Source organism: Zonotrichia albicollis, chromosome 1 (assembly GCF_047830755.1).
Source record: "Zonotrichia albicollis isolate bZonAlb1 chromosome 1, bZonAlb1.hap1, whole genome shotgun sequence".
In the NCBI taxonomy this organism is placed as follows: domain Eukaryota; kingdom Metazoa; phylum Chordata; class Aves; order Passeriformes; family Passerellidae; genus Zonotrichia; species Zonotrichia albicollis.
The window spans coordinates 41,876,199-41,898,922 of record NC_133819.1 but is presented as its reverse complement, the minus strand read 5'-3'; the positions used below and the strand labels follow the sequence as shown (position 1 = coordinate 41,898,922).

At 42.6% G+C, this 22,724-nt stretch overlaps 1 protein-coding gene across 3 annotated transcripts in view; it reads right to left on the bottom strand.

Annotated features, from left to right (window-relative positions):
• Positions 1-22,724, bottom strand: part of CMTM7 (CKLF like MARVEL transmembrane domain containing 7) — a 33,775-nt gene that overhangs the window by 7,857 nt on the left and 3,194 nt on the right. For all 3 annotated transcript variants that reach the window (XR_012579943.1, XM_074539141.1, XM_005481062.4), the window contains exons 2-4: positions 4,366-4,539; positions 1,372-1,470; positions 255-336 (exon numbers count right to left, since the gene is read on the bottom strand). Coding sequence is in view for 2 of the 3 variants with exons in the window: in XM_074539141.1 (XP_074395242.1) it covers positions 255-336; positions 1,372-1,470; positions 4,366-4,539 (355 nt within the window). In the remaining variant the exon portion in view is untranslated. The remainder of the gene's footprint in view (positions 1-254; positions 337-1,371; positions 1,471-4,365; positions 4,540-22,724) is intronic.

Below are 22,724 nucleotides of genomic sequence, written 5' to 3'. Positions count from 1 at the left end.
AAAAGAAAGCACTGCTATGTTCACTATTAGCTAGAAGCAAGTTATTTCGCTCCAGTAGTTATATGTTAACAGCTGTCAGTAGCTGTGACAATGTTTGTGATGACAGAAAATTTGGAATTATTGCTTTTTGGGTAATTCTGAGTCACAGCAACCAGGGCATTAATAGATTCTTCCAGGTAGACACAGCCCTGTGGCAGACAATATAAATATTCATTTTGGGAAGCATTCAGGCAGTTAGTAAGCACGATACTTACTTGTTGACTGTGTGATGCACGAAACCTTGTAGGATGACCACATGCTTATAACACAAAGTATCGTAGCCAGGAACCCGAAAGTCTGGATGAGAAAACAAACAAACCACAAATACTTATGGAGCATTAGATGACACATATTCCATGCATGTATGGACACTTTTGTATATTCAGCTACACATTTTATGGGATTAACAGACACAAAAAATAGTGGGTTTTTTTACTCCATTCTGACAAAAGACTAAAAAACCCAGAAGTTTCTGTAGTATAATGGCAGCTTATGTCTTGTTAAAACCGAAAGACAGACTGAGAGTCATGCACAAGGAGAGAGAAACAGCTGGACAGCAGCATGGAATGTCAAGTTCTGAACAAGTCCTTCTCACTAGGATTCTGCAACAAAGAAAAGACTGTTTCTAGCACCTCTGATTACTGCTCTTTTACTGCCCCATTCAAACAAGTCTTTCCCTGCTGTCTGCCAAATAAACAAGTCAGGTAGGTCTCCTAGTCTGTTTGCACCGTCAGGACTAAATTTCTGAAAGTAATTCTTTATTCTGGAGGAGTTGTATTTCAGGTCCTGCTGCTGTGAAAATACTGTCACCCACACTTGGAAGTCATGCCTCTCTCTGTACAGCCTTCCAGCCAAGAGAAGCAGACAGCACCTGCCAGAAGTCAGCTCAGAGCCTCACTGGTTTTAGCTCAGGAGAAATTATCTTGAACAGGGCTCTGTTCAGGAGCAGGAAGCGTTGAAAGCTGAAAAGTGGAATGAAATCCTTTAGGTAATTTCCAGCTGCTACAAGAGTCTTTTGTCAAAAGTTAATTGTCTTAATTCTTCACCTAAACACATTAGTTCCTGTGAGTTAAAGCAGAAGCCTTTGGTTTCAATGCTCTGGCAGGACAAATACCAACATTAGTGATGAGTCCAGCATCTGCCAACAAAATATTTTTGTTGGCACTGTGTTACAGAACATTCACTGAAATGAGCTAGAAGGTTGTTCACCCAACCAAGACACAAGTCAGGCAAGTCTGTAAGAAAACAGAGGTACAAGTGATAGATTTCCAATGGCCTACTTAATATATATTGCAATTTTAAAAGTGTCAAGCCTAATAAACACAGTCTTACCGCTCCAGCCACAAGTCCAGTTATATTGTAACTCTTGGATGCTGCTACAATCGATCCAATGAGAAGCAGAATTGTACCAATTAAGTAATGAAGAAACTCCTGAAAAGACAAGCACAGCATGCATCAGAAGGGAGACTTATCTACAAAGCATTTTGATGTGTCTCAGAAAGAAAGTAAGTTGGCAGAGATGACTCAAACCCTCAAACCCAGAGGACAAAACATAGCCAAAAAGGAAGGGGGGGGGGGGGGGGGAAGCAAAGTAAAACAAAGCAGAAAAACAAAAACCAAAACCCAGCAATTCACTTTGTGAGTGGACTTTATGCCAAACGTCAGTTTCTGTTCAAAAACAACAGTTTGGTCAACTAATGTTACTGCAATAGGATTTATTTGCTGGGTATGGATGCAATCCTTTCAATTCAGTACATTACTTCATTGCACCAAGTATGCACCTTACCTAAAGAGATGGCTCTGGAGCAAGGAAGGAGCCTTAAGGACACATTTCTCTAGCCTATATGAAATGGCATAAGTGGGAAACCAAATGCTCCTACTTCTGATAATCTTAGGAAGCAAGCACTGGATCTACTGCTGCATTTACAAAAAACTTCCATCAGCTGAGACTGGGAACCACAGGGAAGGGAGGGAAGGGAGGGAAGCCATGAAAAGCACAGCTGCAGTAAAACATGATGCCATGGGGTTTTCTGAGAGAGGACCAAGGCACCACATTTAAATTCTTCTTTGAGGTGATAAGTATCAGTCCAGGAGTCAATTTTACCTAGTTACAAGCATGGTGTATCTGTGGATTTCGATTTTGAATCCCCACAAAGCTTATGACACCAGTACAAGTGTTTGGACACTGAACATGGGTTATTTTGGTTTTTTTGTGCATAGTGGGGTGGGGCAGGTGGATATCTGCTTCCTTTATCAGCATGAGCCAAGCAAATACAAAGGAAAGGAGAGGAGAGATTCTGTCTCAAATCAGAAGATGGAATACAATCCCAAAAGGAAATTTTCCAAGGAAAGCCCAGAAGATGAACAGTCTACCCTACCAGTTTCACTCTGCTCAGGTGTTCGAAAGAGCTGAGGAGGATTTTTCCTGTAAAGTAGGCGCTGAGACCACAAGTTACTTTCCTAATTTATAAACTTGTTTTGGGTAATCAAAATCTCAAGCCTTGCATTTGCCAGAATAAATTATATGCACAGGGAGGCTTCTCTGACTAGCCCATGACGCAGCAGCAAATGGGACATTCCACTGCCTCCTTAGAGACATCAAATAAAGCACTGTGCACAGGCTACTACTTTAGGGAATCCAAGGGATGGGCAAAGCTGCAACAGAGTCATCAGAGGCCACATTAGGTGGAGAAGCAACCCCGGCAGGGCCGGAAGTGTGCCCCTCTGGAGAAATACTTCCAAGCTTTAAAAGGTGTCAGCAATGAACAACCTCTTGAACCACTTCAGCTTTACTGGCTGCAAATCACACCCCTGATTGCAATGTAAAGATCCTGCCAGGAAACTCATCCAAATGCTAGCTGTAGTTTTCCAGACTCTCTCACGTCTTCCTCTTCTGTTCTAAAGATACTTAAATGTGACTGACAATGAGGTTGTTTGTTTTGCAACAGAGCAGCAATGTTCAAGCATCACATCCTATAAAGCTTTCTGAAGCTGAGCAGCCACAAACTTCAGTGCCTTAAACTCTAGAACATTGAGGAATAATTAAACACACAGCAAAAAAAACCCAGAAGCAGCCCATGCAGAGGCAAAAATAGCATAGTCCTGTTACAGCAATGCACACATTAAATACTGCTCTGCAAAACTGTTATTTATTAGCTTACTTCACTCCTTTATTTGAATCCCTGCCTCTGTACTATCTCTAGATAAATAAGTACCTTTAGAAACAAATAGTGGTGGCACTATTTGAAAAAAAAATCTAGCCATATTCTTCAGCTAAAAAGAAAAAGAAAATTAAATTTTTCTCTCTGGTTATATATGGATGGATGGACAAACTGTTATCTTAGATCTGTAAATTGCTTACATAGTTCCCATGAACCACCACCCAACCACTTATTGGGTATAAAAATTCCTCTCTATCTCTCCAGTTGGCTTTCCCCACTCCTTTGGCCCTTCTTCAGTGGAACTAACATATGCAAGGGAGGCATGTTCTAAGAGGTTGTTAAAATCCATCATCCCACACTAGAATGGATAAACTCTTCTGTTAGCTGACCTGAGCAATATTAATGAGGAAGTTCAGGTCTCACATTTTTGCTGCTGCCTGTGGCTTCTCTGCTAGGATATGAGAGATGGATGTATATGGGAAACGCAGGAATGAGGCAGGAACATCCTGCAGGATATCCCAGGAATGGCCAGGCTGTGCAATCAGGCTGAGGCTACTATTTTTTGCTGTTGTTTAAGTTATCTAAAACCATACCAGAAAGAGGCACATTTGATTTAAATAGCACTCACAGGCTTTATTTTGGGACAGGATGTAGTACATGAATTCTAAAGCTATGATTTGGTACTTCAGCAATCCCCGAGCTGCTATAAATGACCTGAGCTAGGACCCACCTGCTGAAGGCTTGATGATCAGTTGCTTCCTTTCAATTGTCTCTTAATGAAATTATTGCCTTCCATATAGTAAATCTAGATTTATGTCTGTGCAAAGGAGGGCAGAATCAAATCCAAATCAGCTGAAAATCTTACAGTTACACAATCTGCTGAGCTGAATGCAAGGAACAAAAGGATTTGCACAGGAGGCAAAAAAGAATTGAGTGAAAGACAGCCTATCTTGAGTGAGAGTTGAGTGAAAAACAGCACAAGGGAATGGACTGAGAAAGCCCCATCAACCCCAAGGAGAGGAGAGAGGAGACAGGAGACAGGAGAGAGGAGAGAGGAGAGAGGAGAGAGGAGAGGAGAGGGAGAGGGAGAGGGAGAGGGAGAGGGAGAGGGAGAGGGAGAGGGAGAGGGAGAGGGAGAGGGAGAGGGAGAGGAGCCCAGGCTTACCGCGAGCGGCCAGCTAACACAAGTCAGCTTCCTGTAGACTCTGAAAATGTGCATGATGTAGAAGAACAAAATCATAACCAGATCACACATGGTGACAATCTGAAAGAAGCTGTATGCACTGTAATCTGTCCATGGAGAATTATTTACACTGATGAATCCAATCAGCAGCGTGATCTGGAAGACAAAAGGCACATTCAAGGTGTTCACTTTGGTGCTCAGAGGGTTGTGGAGATGATTTTAAGCACAACAAAATGACACTTAGAAACAAAAGACAAATATCTAATGTAAATGGGGTGGTCCCAACAAAATGGACAAGCATGATAATAAAGTTTTATAATTAGCCGATAAATGAGCTGAAGCAACTCCCTGGTGAAAGGGGCAATGGCCAGAAGGAAAGCAGCAGTTTCAGCTGCTTCAGCTTGAAGATGTCTCTATGTACAACAGAAAGGATGTCAAATAGAGAAATGGAACTGGATGCCTGGAGTTGCACCAGTGACTGAAGCATCTGAAGCCCAGAGACTTTCAGGAGTCCACTGAAAGCCGTGAAAATGGAGGTGTCCATGAACACACCTTTCACTTTCATTTAGTGACATTTCTCACACACACAATCAGGAGACCTAAGCTAACAGTTTTACTCTTCCTTTTCTGCCACCTACAGAGCACAAGTGTTAGTGGACTGTAAGGCAGTATCAGAGTAAATAATACAAACATTTGGAGGAACTGATTTAATTCACCTCAGCCCCAAAACTTTTATAAGTTAACACTGCCACATAAAACTATAAAGCATTATTGTACAACTTCTTACAGCTGTATGCTTGCTAAGGACAAAAGCTATTTCCTTTTTTTCTTTAATCTAAAGCTACTTGTTTATTTTATTAATCTTGCTGCTTCCACCAGCCTGGCTAACCTGGGTGATCAAAATAATTCTACCAAGAATATACTAAAATATTTTTTTATTACAGACTCAGTCAATGCACGCTTTCAGCCACTGTAATTTTTAGTTCGTCAAAAGTCAGCCAGAAGCTGTAATGATTCACATTTTAAGTGTTTCTCCTGGACATTAAAAAAGTATCTGAGGAAGCCAGCACTTCAAGACTGCACCATTCTTTCCTGCACACTCATCTTCCAAACTCCTAACCAACTGCATTCATTATCAGAATCATTCCCTTAAGATTAAAAGAGAAAAAAACCCAACCACAACACCCAAACAACATAGCTTAGATTCTCCCTAAGTGTTAGCCAGGTTTCACCTGCTCAGTTCTGAGTGGACAGGATAAACATACACGTGTACAAGGGTAACCAAAAGGTCTGTATGTACAAACTTCACAAGGACCTTCACCAAACCAAATTCCATCCAAACAGCCACATCAATGTCTTGACAGTGAACTACCATGGCTCCAGAGAAAAAAGTCAGTGCTCAGGATTCCTTCCCACACAAGTGGCTAAGCTGTTGTCAGAGCTGGTCCAGATCCATTATTTTTACTGTGGCAGTCCAAGGAGCTGATATTAGCCCTGTAAGTGAGCCCTGCTCTCTGAATCTTAATGTCAGTTAAGCAGAGTCATCTGACTTAGCCACTGAATAATAATAACTTAAATATTAATAAAAATAACTTAACCTGAACAATCAGAAGGAGATAATTTACCCTATAAGCTAGGAGCACACTCTAAGTGATGCAAGGCACAGCTATTATTTCCATAATTTAAAACTAAATTTAATGAAATTTTATTCTGTAGGAAGACTCAACAACAAGTCACAGCAAGCACTGAGCCTTACTCTTGGATAAAGATGGGATGAGGACAACATTCTCTAACCACTAAAGGCTAGAAGAAGTTTCCCTTATTTAGGTGTCTTCACAATAATCAGTTCCCAGGTTTTACATGGTAAAAATCAAGAAGGAAATGTTAATTCACAGAAATATTAAATCTGCTCACTGGCTCATTTCATGCATGAACAATTAACTTTAGCAGGTTTTTTTTCAATGTACAAAGGATAAGGAGGAGGACTGGACTCTTGAAGTACAACCACCATCCAAATAATAAAAAGCAGTGGGGAAAAAACCTTAGTTTAAGCTAGACCCAGCTCTTTCAATTTCATGGAAGCATAGCAGTATTTTTCTTTTCAGTTAAAAGGTATAAAGAAATTGAGAAGCATAAAGAAGAATGTGAGTTATCCAAGGACAGCAAGTACATCCTCGGAAATAAGGAGATACATGGTACCAATGAAGAATCAGCTCAACTCCTGACAGGGTAGAACCGTGGATTTGAACAAACATGCTTTCCATTTCAACAGTTCTTCATGACTAAATCAACTCCAAATCCAATTAGTAAAGATTCTCCCTTTTTAAAATTTAGATGTGCCTCAGCACACAGACAGGAAGAAAGCACTGCATGGCAAGAGATATTTCTTTCAAAGATTTACTTCCTTAGCATAAATCTTGCAACATGAGATTTCTAAAGAGCGTCCTCAGTTCACAGGCATGTGATTCTGTTTCATAGGACAGGTGCAAAGGGGACCTCTCAACAATTTTTTATAAAGCTGTACCCTATCTGCCACACTATATTGCCTGCAGATAGAGTTTAAAACTCACCTGTTAAAAAAAGAAAGCTAACAAATACAAGTAAGAGAGCCACCCAATATCACTTTTCTTTGAAACGGACAAATATTGAAGTTCCTTCACCAGATACTGGTTTATCATGATATACCAGGGGATGACTGTACCTTTTTCCCCCTGGGATTCTGGTTCCAGAGAACTGAGTGATAAAGTGATAAATATGTAACTGTCTGGGATACAGTTGAACATTATCTCAGAAGTCAGTCGGAGGCACAGAGAGAGAGAGAAAGGAATGGCAAAGCACTGAAGTGATCAAATGCTATGAGTGTTCTTTATGCATCTGTGTTCAGGGGAGCAGGTTTATACACCCTGAAAATAAAAACTGGAGGCACAAAAAAAAATCATCAAAAAACCCCGGGCACTGCTATTTCCATTTCAATATAGCACTTCACAGGTCATGACAGCAGTACAGATGTAATAACCCATAGCCAGCAAGCCAGGGTGAGCACAAGTACAGGTCAAGTGATGGGCAGTCTCATGAGAAGATTTCAGTGTGCTTCACAATATACACCTGGGCTCCAGACCTGCACTACAAAAGGGGTGAGGGACACATTGCAGGTACTATTATTTAAGTGCTTTCTGGTTTCTGAGAACAAAATAAAGACCATATGCATTAATCAACCCCAAGGAGGGATTTCTGGATTTAAATAAAGTTCCACATTTACTCTGTTTCACAGAAGTCAATCAGCTTAAATGAACCCACTTCTTGACTCTCCTTTGGACCAGACATTTGAAATGAGTCATGAAGAATGTTTAGGGACACTGGTATAGATCAGGAACTATCTTGCAGTCAAGGCAATGTGAACTAAAGGCAGTCAGCACTTACAGACAGAAAAAACTTAACAGAGCCTGCAAGACTTTTACAGAACCTGCATTCTCTTCCCTACTTGGAGCTGAAGATGAGGTAACCACATCCTCACAATCTGCCTCTTGAATGGCACTGACATACCTTTCCAAGCCTGAACCCCATTCTGATTGGAAATTAACTCAGATCTACAAAAAAAAAAAAAGAAACACAATTCTTTCTTTCCTGATGTGGTCTCCTTCCTAAAGCAGCCCAGGAAGCTGTTGGCCACTGTCACCACAAAAGCACATGGCTGGCTGATGGTCATTGTGCTGTGCCCCAAGACCACAAGGTCTTCTCTGGAGAACTGCTTTCCAACCTGCAGCCTGTACTGGTGCAGGGGCTTACCCTCAAACATCTCCAGATACAGGACTTGGCATTTCTCTGTGAGGAGCTTGACAAGACTCTCTGCAGACTGCCATGTTCTCTCTCTCTATGGCAGCACAACCCCCTGGCTCATCAGCCACTCCTCACAGGTTTTTCATCACCTAAAACTTTCTAGGAGTGCACTCTGCATCATCATCCAGGTCACTAATGAAGATGTGGAACAGTGCCAGTCCCAGTGTGGACCCCTGAGGTACACCACTAGTGACTGGCCTCCAACTGGACCTTGCACCACTGATCACAACCCTGTGGGCTGGGTTGCTCAGTTTTAAATCCATCTCACTGCCCACTTATTTCACCCATACCCAGTTTGTCAGCTTGTCTGTGAGGATGTTATGGGAGACCAAAACCTTACCAAGATCAAGGTAAACCACATCCATCACTGTTCCCCTGTCCACCAAGCTTGTCACCTCATTAAAAAAGCAGCAAGGCTGGTCAAGCATCATTTCCCCTTTGTAAATCCATGTTGACTACTCCTGATCACCTTCTTGTCCTTCATGTGTTTGGAAATGCTTTCTAAGAGGATTTTCTTCATCACCTCCCAAGGGACTGAGGTGAAGCTGACATTCAAACCTGTAATTCCCTGGATCTTCCTTCCAACCCATAGATATTACTTCAATCTGATCAGAATGGCACAGCTTCCTTTTGTATTTCTCAGGCTAGAGATGATAGGAAAGGACTGGACAAGAGGGATACATTCTCCTCTCCTGTGCTATAAAATGCCTCTGAAAGTGCTGGAAATGCTGCTTCTTTTTAAAAATCAGCTGGTTTCCTCCTTGTTTCTTCTTGTCCCTGACAAAGAATGAGCATCTGGAGTCTACTGGTCATTATTACACTCAGTAAAAAAACAAGAAAATGTGTATCAAGACTTCAAGGAAATGAATCTTCCACTGCAGGAAAATTCAACACCTTCTTAATGAAAGGAATCATGCCTTCATATGAAGAAGAAATTATATATAGAAGGAAGATCCAACTTCCAATTATCCAAAGGCAAGTGCATACTGGAGAAAAGCCCCATGGCATTAGGCCCAGATGCTGCTGTACTCCTCATTTTAGATGATTTGAATTCCACCACCAACTCCCCATGCTCGCTCTTGGGTGGCTGCAGTCCTGCAATTAGGTTACAGAGCAAGCTTGGCTCCAAAGCCCCTGTCCACATGGGAGAGGGCTGGGCATGCTGCTGAGACCCAGAGCAAGGCAGCCACACAACCCTCAGCCCCTCTGCTGCCTGGCTGCTCCTGTGGCTCCCCGTCCTGTCACTGGCCCCAGAGGCCACCAGCAACACTGCCCAAGAGCTGCCTGCCCTCAGGACTGATGGGCTGGGCTCTCCTGCAACACTCGGTGCTGGAGTGCACCAGCACAGAGGGAAAAGCCCAGGCCAAGCCAGAAAGTTCAAAAAATTAACAGAGAACCACCTGCTCCAAGGAAGGGGCAGGCAGGAGTGCATGCCCACCAGCCCAGAGATTACATGTACAATTTTCTTCACTAGTGTCCTGAGGATAACAAAAGAAAGGATTTGTTTTGCTCCACATGTACCTACTGGTACCACAAAGCATTTTTTGCTCATGTGGTAGATGATTGTAGTTTATCTGACCACAGAACAATTTTATAACCCAGGAATCAATCTGTGCAAGTGCTTTGTATGATCTTTTTCTACTGTCCTGCTATAATGGATGTCATAAATAAAGCTCTGGCTTTATTGCCAATACCTAATTCCTCTGTAACGTCTGGAGAGAACTAAATTTTCCACAGACACAGCTACCTGCACAAACATAAATCCCACATGATCTCCAAAACTGACAAGAACATACTCTTAAAGGAAAGCCTAATGTTCTGAGGATGAGAGGCCCATTTCCACTGACACAACAAGGGAGAAATTGTAAGTCACTGACTCTTGAATCCTGACCCCAGTTTTGTAACCCCATTTCTGTCTGAACTTCAGTAAATCATGTGTTTCCCCAGTTCAGCTCCTCCAGTCACCAAATGAGGACTAATAAAGACTTCACATGCATTGTGCTAAACTTTTTCTCTTTCAAAACTATTCAGACATGTAAAATAAAGGCAAAAATTTTGAGGACTGCTAATAAATGTCTAGGGCAAGATGGCTGTTTTCCTTTAGAGAGTGAATGAAAATAGATGCTCACTAAAAATACCCCAACAAGAAGAAACAAAAAAAGACAAGACAAAACCCCCCAAAGCCATACCAAAATACCCATATCCTTTTCCTCCCTGCTTCCCTCTCCAAAAAGCCCAAAAGCCCAAATGGACAATCAACAGATGTAACAGACAAGCAGGTGTGAAAATCATCCAAGGAGGAAGCCACACAACAAGCAAAAGGAGGAAAAGGTTCACTTTCTGAGAGTTGCTTTGACTTGCTAGCTCAGCACACAACATAAACAAAAATGAGAATACTAGCTCACTGTAAAATGGAAATCAGTATTTACTTCCTGTCTGTCACTTATTACTTAAAACCAACTGTGAGCAGTGATTCAGAAAGCACACTATGCACAAGTCATTGCAAATAAACTGGTTTTGGATCTTTATTGCTAGGACTACTTTGGTGCTCATCCTCTTGACCATCCCTGACAGTTCAGAGCTGCACATTCTCAGCCATCCCTGTGCAGCAGCTCTTTCACCACTCTGCCAGTGGAGCACAGGCTGCCCCTTCCCACTGTGGCAGCCCCTGCACAGCGGTGATGCCCTGCTGTGGGTGTGTCACCAGCTGCCTTCACAGCAGCCCACAGAGGCTGCCCCTTCTGTGGTTAAATCCACAGAAAGGTGGTTCTGCTGATAACCTATCAGTGCTTCCTGCTGAACTGGGCTCACACAGCAGCAAGGCTTCCTGCTTCTCCTTCCCTCCCCTCATCCCAAAGCACGCTCACAAGTGGGCAAGACATTGGCAGTGCTAGCTGGCTCCAGCTGAGCAATGGGATTTTCCAGCCCATATGATGTGTTCAGTGATAAAAGCCCAAGGCAAGCAGGTTTCAGGGGGAATATTTTAGGTTATGGCATTTCTCTTCCCAAGCAACCAATATGTATAGAATCATAGGCTCACAGGATGTTTTGGGCTGGAAGGAACCTTAAAGACCTTCTGTTCCCAGCCTCCTGCCATGGGCAGAGGCACCTTCAGCTAGAGCACCTACACAGCCTGGCCCTGAACAGAGTAATGGAAGAATTTACAGCTTTGCTTGTGTGCTCAGCTTTTGCTTTCCTTATAAAACTGCCATTATCTGGATCCATGGGTCTTTTTGCCTTCCTTCTATTTTCTCCCCATCCTGCAGGGGAGGGCAGTGAATGAGAGGCTGGCTGGCTGTTTGGCTGCTGGCTCACTGCATGTGGCCTACCCCTTATCTGGATTTCTATCTTCTGCGGTAGTACAAAGAACAATATTAAAAAACTTCATTGCAGAAACACACAGTCTATGGTTTTTTACAAATCCCAAGATGATGTACTGAATTGCCAGGCTGAAACTGCTATCTGACCATGTAACTTTAAGCTCTGGATAATAATTTTCTTTCTCTATATAGAAATAAGATGTGAAATGCCAACCTAACTGCAGGAGGAAAGATAACATTAATATGAAGCAAAATTGCCTCAAGGTGCCCAGTAACAGAGGAACATTATAACTCTTATCTCAAAGTTTTACCATAGTACCAGGACATACACATTCTCGTGTATAATCCACCCAGCTCTGTGTTATCTTTCCATTTAATTACTTTGCCATGCAATGTATAACCACATCCTCGTGTTTCTCAGAGTATTTTTTTCCTTGACTTTTCCCCTCTACCATATCCTCCCATAAGAAGAGACATTTTGTCTCTGGTGTTTCCTTTCCTTTTTTTTTCTGCTCTGTATTCCCCTTTCGTTTTCTTTCCCTCTATTACACTCCATATTTCTTCTCCTTTTGTATTTCTCATTCTTTCCCATCCAAATCTCCCTCTACACATGACAATGCACCCCAATTCCCTCTTTTAATGTTTCCTAACCATCTTGCCCACTCTCTTGCATCAGGGCACATATTGAAATTAGCTAACCAAAAATTAGCACCATTCAGGGGAGAAGTATCAGGGGACAGGATTCAGCATAGTGCTACACCTGCACAAACACTGCAGGCAGCAGCTCTGCCTCACCAGTTTCCTATTGGTAAGATCTGAAAGTGGTTTTCTTTTTCATCCATTGTACTCGCTGGAGGACTGATGAACCTTTGTACTGCTTTAATGTCCCTCCTCCTGAATCTGAAAAGAGGAGGACCCTGAGAACTGTTCATAAAATTGATAAAACCTGTTTGATTTCCACTATCTTAAAACTTACCCAAGTTTTAATGCAAGCAGTTGTACAGAAAGTGCGTCTGCAAATTTGGAGCAAGGGACAGCACTGACTCATGCAGTTTCATCACAACATTTTTTAAATATAAGAGCTAAATGCTTTTTGTATTTGAACGAAAAAAAGTCAAAGTTTCCAGCTTGTGACACCAGCCAAGATAGTAGATGGAATTTTCCATCCCTACGAGAGCCAATCAGGATAACTGTGCCCTGGAGAAATGTCACTGATTACAGCTGGACATTTCCAAATGTTACACCTCAACACAGTGCAGCAACACCCACATATTATTAAGTTCATACTTCTAGATGGAGTAAAATAATTTTTTAACAGCTTCCCAAATCAGAAAGATGAGCAAAGCACAGACCAAGGTTACAACTGCAGCTCAGGCAAGACTGGTCCAGCTAATTTAAGCAGCAATGTTGACTGCTGCTGTAAACGAGATTTCCTTCTCCCAGGGCAGTGTTGGAAATGTGAGCTGTAAACCCCCACCAGAAAAAGAAGATAAAAGGCACAGTCCATTTGAAACTTCATTAATGGCAGATGAAATCAGCTGCCTGCAAGTGCATGGTTCTGTGAAGCAGTCAGTCTTTGGTTGCACAATCATCTCTCAGCCCCTGCGTCTGGGCAGATTTCCTTCTTGTCTGGCTGCTTTGCTAAAATAAGGAGGCTGCCTGGCCTCTGATAAGTCACTTCTCTTGTGCACCACCATCCACAGGCTATTTATTGAAGATAAAAACGGTGGGAGGGTGAGAAAAGGCAAAATAATCTTATTCAGACCCTCTACAACACAGATAAGAGGACAATCCTAAGTACAAGCGAGGGGTGCTCTGTATCTATTAATAAGAAGTTATCTATCTGCTCAGGCCCAGGCCTCAGCGGTGGAAAAGGATGTGGGGTAATCCCAGAGCCAGCATATGAAGGACATTATTAAAGGGCCCTTGAAGCAGGGTGTCAGCCATGATCATTAAAAAGGCAATTCTTTGCAATGACTAGCTGCAATTAAGCCCTGCCTGCCACTAATCACAGGGCATGCAGGACTTCAATCCCACCCCTGCCAGCTGAACCAGCTCCCTGCCTCAATCCCACAGCTGCCTGCACACACTGAAAGGCACCACACAATCCTGCATGTTATTTACTGAAAGCTGAGGACTTCATAGTTCCATGGAAAGCAATATGATATATTCCCATCAGGCAGTGAATTAGTGAAAAAAATAAAAGCTTGTTACCCACCTCATAATTTTATTTCTTCTTCTCTCCAATTTCTTTAAAAATCTACTTAAATTTAAAACATTCCACCTGTGAAAGCACTTTCAGTAAGTTTTTCCAATCTATGTAAAAGCTGCACACATGACCCTCAAAATATTGCAGCAACTCAGTAACATTGCACAAGTGGCATAATGCAAGTTACAAACAATTCCCCAAACACATAAAATCCACTGCAAAACACTATTAATGGCACAGCTGACTGGTAGCATGTCTGCAAAGGACAGGAACAGAAATTTTAATACAGCAAATGCCCTAGCAAGGTTCTAGCTCTGGGAAACACAGCTGCTTTCCCTCTAACTTTCAAAGAAGTGCCATCTGCAACAAATGGAAATATTACTGTGGACCAGGAGAACCCTGCACTTTGCAGCTTGTTTATTTATTAATAAGGGATTATTAAGGTTGCCTCTGTGCAGGCAACCTTATTGCTGCAAAAAACCACATAAGCCTGTGGCTGCTGCTGTGGCTCACCCCACTGCAGAAGATTATCTCTCTTGCGTAGTAGGGAGAATCTCTAAATCATCTCAAAAGACTACAGGAAGTAAAAACATTGTAAGGCACTTGAATCTCCAGACTCCCCTAGGAGAAAGTGGAGTATCTGGTGATAGCAGCCAAAAATGAGGGGAATTAGTATAACCAAATCTCTCCAGATTCAAGAACTGCACAGCAAGCTATGATTGATACTTCTCTCTTCTGCAAGTCAAGCACTTCCAACATCTAGATCCTCCTGGAGAGCCACATCAGCCGTTCTGTCCATCTGGTAAAACTGAGAGTCAGACAGAAGGCCAGGAGGAGACAGTCCTCAGTGTGAGTAGGTTTGTGTAAGTGGAGAAGGACTGCAGGAGGCTGCCCACCTCACCTGCCATACCTCCTTCCAGCTGACTGGGAAGATAAACTGCTTGCAGGAACCAGGCACCTCTGAGACCACCGCTCTGAACCATTCTCAGATGGATTGTTTGGCTTGTTTGTATTGCTGGCCCATTAAAAAGTCTCAAAGTGAAGTCCCACATTGCCAGTGATACACAATATAGAAAGAGCTTAATCCATACTTGTGAGCTATAGAGATGTTATAGATAAATTTCATGGCTGCCTAAAAATGGATCCACCAATTGTGCATGGCAATACAACCTGCAGAGAAGGAGCCCGTGTTGGCTGGCCAACCAAGCCTGGCTGCTAGAAGCCCAGGGTACATTGTGTATGTTTACAGGCAGCAAAGTTTCCACCATGTTCTGGACATCCAACACGTATCTAGCAGCACAGAGCCAGTTAAAACTAAGATAGGAACATACAACACAAAAACCAGTACCCCAGGGCAACAATCATTCTAGCTAAGCTATCAAATTAGACGCATGAAAAAACAAACAGCAATCTCATCTTGCTGGAAGTCGTTGCTGAGATCAAGGGATACCATGTGAAGGGCTCAGTGATGCCTCATGCCTCTGCCTGCCAACCCTGAGCGAGCAATCTGCTCATCACTCCCCCGTAGAGATGCTGCTCACAACACAGCCCCTTCTCGCTGTCTGAGTGAGGCATTTAGTGCTTGACTGAATCAGATCTTCAGTTGACACCTGCCATATCTCTCCCTGCCTCAGAGATCACCACACTGACATCTGGCAGTCACAGACAGCAGTTAAAAAGTTGTTATCTATCATCTCCAGCAAGGGCTTTGCTAAGCCATGGAAACAGGATCCTTGAGGAGGTCTCCTTGAATAAGAGGACTCATTTACATCACCCAGTCCACCTTGTTAGCTGTGCTGGTATATCATGATTTTCATCAGGAAAACACAGGTGAGAGCTCCAGAAAACATCAAGACAATGCCCAGATGAACTGGCATCATCACAGCCTGGCTGCTGGGTCAGGGCGGGTCTTTGCACACCACAGAACAACCTTTTCTAAATGTGAGTACTCCATGCTTAGCAAGGTGCCAGAGAAGCGAAGGGCACTGAAAGAGGGGGGAAATGGGAATAGATGAGATTCCCTGTGGCACTGCTGCAGCTGGCAGCTCTCAGTGAGTGCCTGGAGACTGACAGGCCTCTCCAACAGGCTGGGACAGCACTCCTGTGTCTGCCAGGAAGTTGGATACTCAAGCAATTGCCAAAAGGCTCAACAAGCCAGCAGGTGAGAAGCAGCAAGTGGGGACTGTGCTTTTCCCGAACAAAGAAAAGAGCTCTTGCAGAGCATGATTACAGACTCGAGGAAAATAGGCCAAGTCAGTCTGCAGTTCTGCAGCTGCTGATGGTCATCTCATGTTAACAGCATACTTTTTCCCAGCTGTCAGCACTTGTGTCTTGAACTCATTAGTGGTACCCCTAAAAAACAGAAACAAAACATCAAACTGCCAAAAATATTATGAGAAAATTCCCCCTGAAGCAGCTTTTTAATTTTGTCATCACCACACTTCCATTTTCCTTAAGGGAAGCTGTGAGCAGAAGAGGAAGCCCTAAGCATTGCAGCTGCTGCTATTGTTGCAGGAACAGCAGCCAGGTTTGTTTTAGCTCTGAAAGCTGCAGACAGCTAGTGTTGACCAGTCAGGCACATCTGTCCTTGACATTATATTTATCAGATGACCATCATCACAGGCCAGGGAGTTGTTTCAGCCACAATGACCCCTTCAGGAATCTCAGTTACACAAAGGAGAGGAAGCTTACAGGTGGGTGAAGGGAAATCACAGCAACTTCAGAGTCTGAGCTCTGTGTACAGAAAATAGCAATTTCTGGCTGCTGCGTACTTTACATATGACCACAAAATAGGAGGACAAGACCACAGCACACACGATATGACAATAGCACAAAGGGGACAGCTCAGCCACAGGACTGAGTGAGCACCTCACAGGGACTCCCCAGGGAGGGCAGCAGAGGAAACACTTACTCATAGGAAACACTGTCTGGCTTTGGGGAACAACACCCCACTAATGCAGAGCAGGTACCAGAGCCTCAAGGTCAGGGGTGCTTCTCTCTCTCACTGATGGCTTCTGCTGGATCCCAGTGAGACACAACAAATGGTCCCAGCCCCTGCAGCCCTGGAGCCCAGTGAAGGATGCTTGGCAAGGTGCTCTGTGTCATGTACAGGCTCTGGGCAGAGGAGACTGAGCTTGTAAACAAGGGATTCAGTGGGGTCTGTCACCTTGTGGCAGGAGAGGAGGATGCTCAAAGGTACACCAAATTCAAACAAAGTGAGGACAGGGAACACACTACTCTTGCACATCTTAAAAGAAAGTCACAGAGCAGTAAGAATCCACATTTTTCACCACATCTTATTATCCACAGACACCATGTGACCTAAGATTTTTAAACACCACCTTAAAATTTAACTTCCCATAAAACAAATGTGCTAAGAAACCACTGCCAATAATTCACTCTGCTCGTTCAGGCATACTAAACACATCTCAGGTGATGCGGTAAATTCCTGTGCTTCATTTCCCTTTTTTTGTTATTTCAGAAAATGTTATTTGTTGACCCCTGTTCAATCACCTCTACAGAAACAATCACCTCTACATGCACAAGAGATTGCTAATGAATGGATTGCAACAAATCCAAATGGATGCACCAAATAAGCAATAAAAGATGGCTCCAACTTTGAGCTTTTAGAAAGCCCCTTTTAGTAAGTAAAAAATAAAACATTCACTGACACATTCAGAGCAGAGATATCCTAGTGTTTAGTAATGACTATAATTGCCTTGGAGTTGATTTTTGAGCTTTCTAGAGCAGCTTTGACATCAGAAAAACTACAAGTTTCTTTTTTTGTTTTTTTTCCTGAAAGAGGCAGATAGAAATCAAAACAGATGGTACAAAACCTTCTCCTGCCCAAGAGAAAAAGCAAAAGGACTACATTCTCAGTTTGTGGTTTGAAACACATGGAACCACTTCAAGCTCATGTATTTCCTGCCCTTCCATGCCAGACACCTCTTCTTGCCCACAGCAGCCTCTGTGGGTGCACTGTTCCCTAAAAACACTTATGGAAAAAGAAAACCAGAGAGCTGAAGTGAAGCTCCATTAGTTCCCTGGTACTGTGTAACCTGGTGGATACCTACACCACTACAGCTGAGAACAGCTGCATGGAGACAAGACAGAAGGGGGAAACTCCTTAAAATGGTGTTGCTTGTGGAATTTCACATCACCAAACACAAGTGTGTCAGGCTCCCAGCAAGCACTCCTTGGTTGGCATGCAGAGAACACAGTGTTTGCTTCCAGCTCTTACGCAAACACCTGGAGAGAAAAAATGGCCACCCAGAGCAGCAGCACGTTAAAAACACCACTGGCTGAGGCAGGACAGGCAGGCAGCTTTGTGTCCTCAGAGGGGAAATAACAGCACCTCCCAGTCCTGCTGGGCTTAATTACTAAGCTTGGACATTCCTTACTCGAGTGCTCCAGCTTAGTTTGGAGCCATCTAAGACTCAGATAGTTTTTTTCTATCTCTTTGTTCAGCATGCCCAGCAAGGTGCTTTTACTGCAGTTTCCAGCAGAACAACAAAAATAATGAGCAGCTATAACAGCTCTGACCTTGGCCTCAGAAAATGCATCTCATTGCTTAGCCAGTGGTTTATCTTGCACATTTTTGGGGTGATTTTCCACAATCCCCCAGAAAGCACAGTCTATACAGGACTCACAAACAGGTTTACAATTTCAGCACCTCTGCATATCACAAGAATGCCTATCTTCTGACTGAACAGCTTCATTAGAATAAAGGCAAAATCATGTCACTGACACACTGCTGCATAGAATTAGATGTTTTACTTCAATCACCTCCTTGGACAGAGAGATGTTTCAGTCTGAAGAGCAAGTTAAAAGACTGAGTAGCTCTTAGATAATTCCAAGCATCACTTGCTTTTGTGAATTTCTTTTTCTTGCATCAATGATTTTAATCAGAAATTGTTTTCTTGCACTAACAGATTTTGCTTTCTTTTAGTATTTTAAATTCTTCTGAATATAGCTCTTCAGTAAATTTGGAAACACATTCAGAAATGGAGCTTGGCTACAGCAGCCTCACTGCCAGCATTCTCTAGCCTTCAGTGTTGGATGAATGAATATTCTCTTGAATGCTATTATGCAACTATATGTTAGTATACAAATAACCCAGAGAGGTTTCAGCACACTTCAAAGTTGCTCAGAATTACAGACTGTCTTGTTGGCCATTCACTTGTCAAGTATGTCATGCTATTGTCAAGGCATACTTTGGAAATTAAATAGATACTCTGCAGGAAAGCTTTAGCTATTGCTTTAGCATTTTTAACAAGTTAAAATGACGTTGTTAAGTCAGCTTTTATTGAGTTTATCCTTTTTTCACATTTCAATTGCTTGTAAATCTTTTCTTCAGCCTTGAGAAGGTAATTTTGATTTTCTTTTTCTCTGTCTTGAGAAACTGATGGCTCACATTGAGCTGACAGAATCAGCACTGGTTTCAGCTTAAAGCACCCTGTGTTCTGAGGTTGTGCTTACTCTGACAGAGCTGTAACAGTGGTGTCATTGTGGGAACAATGGCCTTCAGTCTGAACTGTGAGCACAGTTAGCTTGGCCCAACCTGGGGGAGGTGAAAGAGAGGCAAAGGTGGCCATGGGTCACTGTGCACCTCTCAGGAAAAAGGAGTGGTCCAACAACAGTTTGAGAAGCCTGAAAACCTACACAAGCATGTGCTGTGCCATGATGGCTCTCCTACATGCGAGCTCTCAGCTCTTCAATTTTCTCTCTTCATTCTGTATGGGCACACCCCTGCAAAGCTCTGCCCCAGACACTGTGCACAGGTGATACAATCACTCCTACGAGTGCCTTAGAGAGGGGGACACCTACACAGGCTCCCCTGTCTCACAGGGGCTGGGCTGGAAGCAGGATCTCATCCAGAACAGCATCAATGGCATCCTCCAGACTTCAGCTGTAAAAATGCAAAAAGCACATGAGGCTCCAGGACAAATGCAATCATTTGAGTCTGGTTCAGTGGAACCAGGCTTGTTTCAATCTCTATCAACGCTGGCACTTGAGCCACCCTGGTGACAACACAAATGCACATTCATGCCACTGACCCTAATGGCACAGGATACCTCAAAAAACTCTCAAGAACCATCCACTGAGAACTTGCCAGGCTAGCAACAGTTCCTACAAAGGCTTACAATAAAACAAGTTAGCAGTAGCACAGAATTAGATGTTTTACTTCAATCACCTCCTTGGACAGAAAGATGTTTCATTCTGAAGATCAAGTTAAAAGACTCAGTAGCTATCAAATAATTCCACGCAGAACTTGCTTTTGTGAATTTCTTTTTCAAGAAAAAGAAACAAACACAAAGCAAATGTGCCTCAACCAAACCAGCACAGCTCATGCAGAATGCTGGAGAGTTCCACCTGTGTCAGTGTTGGCAAGCTGGCAAAAATTTGAGTAATTCAAGTCAGTTTCTCTGGTCTAAGTGTATTGTGCACACTGATACACACCACTCACACACTTGCTTAGTGCACTGCTGCTACAGAACCAAGGTGCTGCTACAGAACCAAGTGGGATCCTGCATGTATCCCTAAGAGGTCTTGGCACAACAGCAAATATAAAAGAAAAAAGGAGAAGGAAAGGAAAGAAAAAGCAAAATCTGTATTAACAACATCAAGTTAAACAAGCTGGAGCAAGTTAGATGTTGAAATACTTTACAATTTCCTGTTAAAATCAGAATGTCAGTTCACACTGGATTCTGAAGAGCCACAACTAAAGTTAGTGACACTCACATATGGAAAAGCAGCTTTCAAATTGTCTTACTGCCACACAAAATACACAAGTCTGCATAACTATGTTTTCTCCTCCATTTTATATTCAACATATTTATAGACTATTCCCCAGGCCATGAAGACAATGCATAAAATACACTGTCTTTTCAAAGCTATAATCATTCTGCAAGGTTAAAGAAATTCTCTAGCAAAAAAATGTAAAGGAACTTGCATAGGCTTACAGGCAAGAAACACTTTTTTCCTCTTAATTTCATTCTATGCTAGACACCACAGCACCCAGAATTTCAAGAGAAAGCACGAGCAACACTCAAAATTAGCAACAATTCAGGCTGCACAATCTCTTCAACAATCCTGAGTTTTAGTCCTGTCTTACAGCAGAACAGCTGGAACATTATCTTCTGTTTTCTTCCTATGATTTCCATAGCATGTTGTTGTTATACATTAGATTCATGTCACTCACACATACATCTAATCGTTAGGGTTTTTATCTTGCAAGCACAGCAAACAGCCCTCAACGTTACAGTAAATGATGAAATGTTTCTTTCCTGCTCTCTACAACATCCTCTACTTCTTGGTAACGGGGATGAGAAAGAAAGAGAAAACAAAACTTGTAACATTTCCTCTTCACAACCACAACCACTCAGAGGCCCAGCATACAATTTAATGTGATATATATCTAACACAAATGACCTTACCTTTCTGCTTTGCCAGCATAAGGGCTCTGCTTCTCAGTAACACTACAGCCACACTAGTGCAGGAATGTCTACAGACTTAGCAGGAAGAAATCTTTACCAGGAAAAGTTACTGCCAACACTTTGTACTAGGAGAACTGAATGCTCATACAAATGGAGCTGTGGGTATAAATACTGTCTGAGAAGAGATAAAAGAGAACTGCAAAAATATTTAGCTCTCCCTATTTTATTGGGTGCAGGAGTATATTTAGAGCTAATGTATCATGGTTATTTCTACAGGCTACAGCACAAACATTTGGTTTTCTTATGGAATTATTTGAGAAAGTGCTATTGTGATATGTGATATTGCAAGAGGTTCATTTGCCCAAAGTTCCTTGAATACCTGAGGTAACTCCTACTGATGTTTACAGGCAAGATGAAAAGCACAAAAATATAAGAAGGTGAAACTGAAAGAGTGCAAAGAAAAGATAATTTAGATTATTTTAACTTCTGTTAAAGTCACCACAGAAAACCAATTGCTTAAATTTGGATGAATTTTAGATTGAATAGCATTGATAAAATATGACTTTATGCAAAGTATGTGAAGCATTACATAAAATTAGATAGATTTACATCCAGCACATGAAAATATGCCAAGCATGTAAAGAATGCACGCACTTAATACGCACACCAGAAACTGACATTACAGCACCAATACCCATGCTGGGCCAGCTTTAGGAGTCACACCTCGGAGCTGGAGAGACACCAGAGCAGCATGGAGGGCAGAGAGGATGAGTTATTTCCAGCCCATAAAAGGATCTACTCTTTCTACACTGGTGAAAGCAAATAGACTTTCAGCTTATCAGTAGAGCACAAGGCTACTGCTTTAGGGCTACAGGTTCAGCTGCAATGTAGACACATGCTCACATGTCTCCTGCAAAGACTCCCCAGATCCACTCAGTGGTTTGGGAAGAGCCCAGGACAGAAGAAGGCAGCAGACATCAACTCTTTGTGTTCCTACAGCACAGAATCCATAGTGAGGGACAGCTCCGAGGTCTCATGAGGGCAGGGCAGATGCTCAGCAGGTAGAGGCAGCCATGAACAGTCATGGTCAACTTCATCTCCTGTTACTGAGGGTCACTTCTAAGGGCAGCTGACAGCCAATAACAAACTGGAAGAAACCAGGCAGCTTTGAAAGAGAAAGCTGAGGATTTGATGTTACTCCTCAATAACTTAGAACACAATGAATCCTAACTTTGAATGTCAGCTTAGAAATCTAATAATCTACACAACTTTAAAAAAATGACCAGACAAATACAGGCAGGGGGAAAGAAGGCATTGGGAGCTTACAAAAGATGAAGGCAACAACTCCAGGATAAAACTCTGCCAAGGCACAAGTTTTTGCAGGATGAAAACGTACGTGTGGAGGTATCCGTACACGACGTCTTTCATGCTCTTTCCTGGGCATTATCACTGCCACAACCGTAATTAAGCTGACAAATCACCCCTCAGATAATTATGGCCCATAAAAATGAGAAAGAGCTTATCCATCTGTTAATCTTC